Source organism: Camelina sativa, chromosome 6 (assembly GCF_000633955.1).
Source record: "Camelina sativa cultivar DH55 chromosome 6, Cs, whole genome shotgun sequence".
Classification (NCBI taxonomy): Eukaryota; Viridiplantae; Streptophyta; class Magnoliopsida; order Brassicales; family Brassicaceae; genus Camelina; species Camelina sativa.
The window spans coordinates 18,202,185-18,205,534 of NC_025690.1; the positions used below are offsets into that span (position 1 = coordinate 18,202,185).

General features: G+C 39.6%; 1 protein-coding gene across 1 annotated transcript; it reads right to left on the reverse strand.

The window, feature by feature from the left end:
• LOC104792104 (dirigent protein 17-like) lies at nucleotides 103-1,364 on the reverse strand. The gene is made up of 2 exons (XM_010518154.2): nucleotides 1,151-1,364; nucleotides 103-801 (listed from the first exon to the last, which is right to left on the reverse strand). Exon 2 carries the CDS (start codon nucleotides 787-789, stop codon nucleotides 352-354), a length of 438 nt encoding a protein of 145 aa, XP_010516456.1. The 5' UTR covers nucleotides 790-801; nucleotides 1,151-1,364; the 3' UTR covers nucleotides 103-351.

Genomic DNA, 3,350 nt, shown 5'->3' on the forward strand with positions numbered 1-3,350 from the left:
TTTTTTTTTTTTTTTTTTTTTTTTGAAAAGAACCAAGACACAGAGGTACAATGTTGTATAGGAGGAAATAGGGGAAGTTGGGGATATTTTGAAAAATATGACTATTTAAAACGAAACGTTAGTATTCATCTGCTATAATTGGTCTAGCATTGAGATAATCGAACAAAAAAACGTTTCATATCTCTAATTGTATCTACTCTTCCATGATTCCACTATAGTCTGCTAATGTATTCCAAGCGATGATACTTCTATAAGGCATAATAAGAGAGTGTAACAACCTCTTTGTTCCTGCTTCACCATATTCACCTCTGAGCAACAACAAGCAAACGCTTTCGTGTTGAAGTTCTTGGTCTAGCGCTGTGGCGCGTATCCATAAGATTGGGCCCGCATATGTCGATTCTTGATGATCTGCAACGAGATTGACCTCAAAGGGGCAGTAACATCCAAAGGTAGAAGTACTTCTTCAAGCTCAGACCAGTCAAGATCTTCAGAATCCCCATCTTCATACTCAACTCTGTACCAACCAGATTGTTTGTCGAACTTTGTCACCACACCAGAATAGTAATGACCCAAGAAAAACTTGCGAACTTGTCTACCCTCGAGCCATTCGCCGCTTCCAACAGTGCCACTTGATGATGATGATATTGGTTCGTCTTTGGCAACCATACAATCTGTTTGAGGTTCATCAGGTACACCATTGATAACAACAGCAGGCTCTCCAGGTATCTCGAAGATCCCTGGAGGAAGAGACGGTGGTGCTTCTTGCTTAATGCTCCCAGTGTTCTCCATCTTTTTTTTCTTCTGCAAGAAAGAAAGCTCACAGAGTTAAGTTAAGATTCAAAACATCAGCTGAATCACTCATCTGTTGAACCAAGTGCATCTTTCACAGTTTCTGTAGGTTTCAGGACCGATGAAGCAAATTTAAAGGCGAATCATTCATAAAACGGATACACGAGAATCAGATACAAACTTGAAAACGAACGAATCGATCTCTAAATCTTATACTATGGTGATGAAATTGTCTTCTCCTCGAACATTTGAACATTCGATTCTTAGCACAAACCCTAAATTCCCCAGCAATCGGCGAGGCGATTCCAGTTTTATACCAATAAAAAACGACGAATCGAAAGAAGAGAAGAGGCTCACTCACCAGTAAACAGGTGGAGATAGATATTTACGGGCGAGAGATTTTGGCCACCGTCGTTCGTAGTCCGTCGAGTGTACGGCGGCGAAGGGAGGCGAGGCGGGAGCTTTTAAGAGATTAAGCCAGACACGTTCTCTTGTTTGGCAACGCGGACAACTTAACTCTGGATGGATCCACTCAGCATTACTAATCCATTTTTGCTTGCCACCACTACTACTAGTACTAGCCTTTTTATTTATTTGATCACCCTAATATAAATTAGAAATGCACTAATTGTATTGTGTGACTCGAATGAGACCGTGTCAAGTGTAGCCATCAAGACCCTAAAATAGATTCCAGTGTTTGTTCATTTGATACCCCAAGTCTTTGTTTACTTCTCTTACACTGGATCTCTGATTGTGTTGCAAAAGACTATCTATTAGCTAATTTTTTAGTAATCTATTTGAGGCTCGAATCAATCTGATAGTCACTAATGATAATATCGAACAAGCTAAGAGTCCCAAATAATGATTGCTTAGAAGATGATGGGGATGCTGTTTCTCTTTGGCCTAGTATGTGATTACAAAATGTCTAGTTGGGTTTTCTCTGATTTCAGATGTTTTCTCTATTATTATGCTCTGCGTCGATGCCGATGCCGGTATTCAACAACCTCAAACGTTATGTTTTGAGGAGGTGTAAGAGTCGATGGCAAGCAGTACCAGTTCTCCTAAATAACAGTCCACATCTAGAAACTCTTAGGCATTGAAGTATTGAACACAACTTATTTTCTTAACTTGTAGAAAAGTAGAGTTCATAATATGAATCCCCTTAGCCATATGGCCCTACTTTCAAGATCTTTCGGACTGTGTGCCAGATACAACATGCGAGGATGTTTGTGACTGCAAAGGTTGTCCCTGCTCATCTTGTCCACTGAAGAGATTAGAGATTGAAGGGTTTAGAGGAACAATGAGAGAGATGAAGATCATCAAGCATTTCTTGGACTACTTTCCGTGCTTGAAGGAGACAGAAATCACTGTTCCAGCATTTCTTGGTCCAACATAGCTCGATGATCGAACTCTACAAGAAGTCATTGAGTTGCAATGTCGAACTCATGGTGTGTGAGTCTCTGTATAACAAGTTGATTTCCCAATAACGTCTACAAGGAACAAAACTTGCTCATAGTTTTGCCAAAGTCCCTTCGAAGCACCACGCGCCAACACATTACACATCCACATGATCCACACCAGTTTTACACTTGAGGGAGAATTTCTCTATAAGAGAATCACCCTGCAAACCCAAAACGCCGTTTCCGAGCATTCTTGAAGACAACACGAACAATTCTGTCAATCTGAGGAACATAAGAAATGCTTTAAAATATTAGTCCATAGTACTTAACAATCTGTCCACAGAAATCTGCATCTGAGATTTTCAATCAAGTACCTCGTGGGTAACATAAACCTCAGTATTAACCCAACTTCTTCGCCATTATCATTTGTCTTAATGCCCCTTGGTGTGATTAAATTTTATCAAAAACGAATAGATTCGTTAAACGATGTGTGTGATTAGATTCTTCTTCACTGCGTCTTCTTCTTACTTGAGCGACAATTGTGTTTTTTTTTTTGTTTAAGTGGCAAAGAGATTATTTTGCTTTCTCATTGTTTGTTCATCTCAGGTGCTTGCCAGCGTTGCACAAAGTGAGCAATATTACCTGGAAGAGGCGGCTACAGAGATTGAGAATGCTCGCAAAGTCGACGAGGCTGTTCCCGATTTCAAATCGAGTACGACCAAATCTTTTCTTCTTTTACCTTGAACTGTTATTATGACCACATATATATATATATATATATATATGTTTGTTTGTTTGGTTTTTTAACTCTACTAATGTTCTTCTTGTAACTCCATCAGCACATTTGGAATTGAAGAAGATGGCTGAAGAGGGTGCAAAAATATTCACGGACATGCGGCAGTCTGCTCTTAAACGAGTGAGGCTTTCTTGTTCTGTTAATTTCCCCCTAGGCATTTTTTTTTATCTTTACAGTGACAGTGATGTGGGCTGCTGCTAACCCAACTAATGTTGCATTTTTTGTGAAACAGGTGCTTTCTTTGGAAAATCTCAAGAAAACAGAGATTGAAGCTTTGCAGGCTTTGCAGCGTCGACGAGATGTCACAACCCAAAAGACGAGGCATTGTTGTCTCTTCTTTTAGTATTATTACTAGTATTAAGTTG

What these genes read in the sequence shown, in the direction of transcription:
- LOC104792104 (XM_010518154.2), bottom strand. Translation starts at nt 789, where the DNA reads ATGGAGAACACTGGGAGCATTAAGCAAGAAGCACCACCGTCTCTTCCT.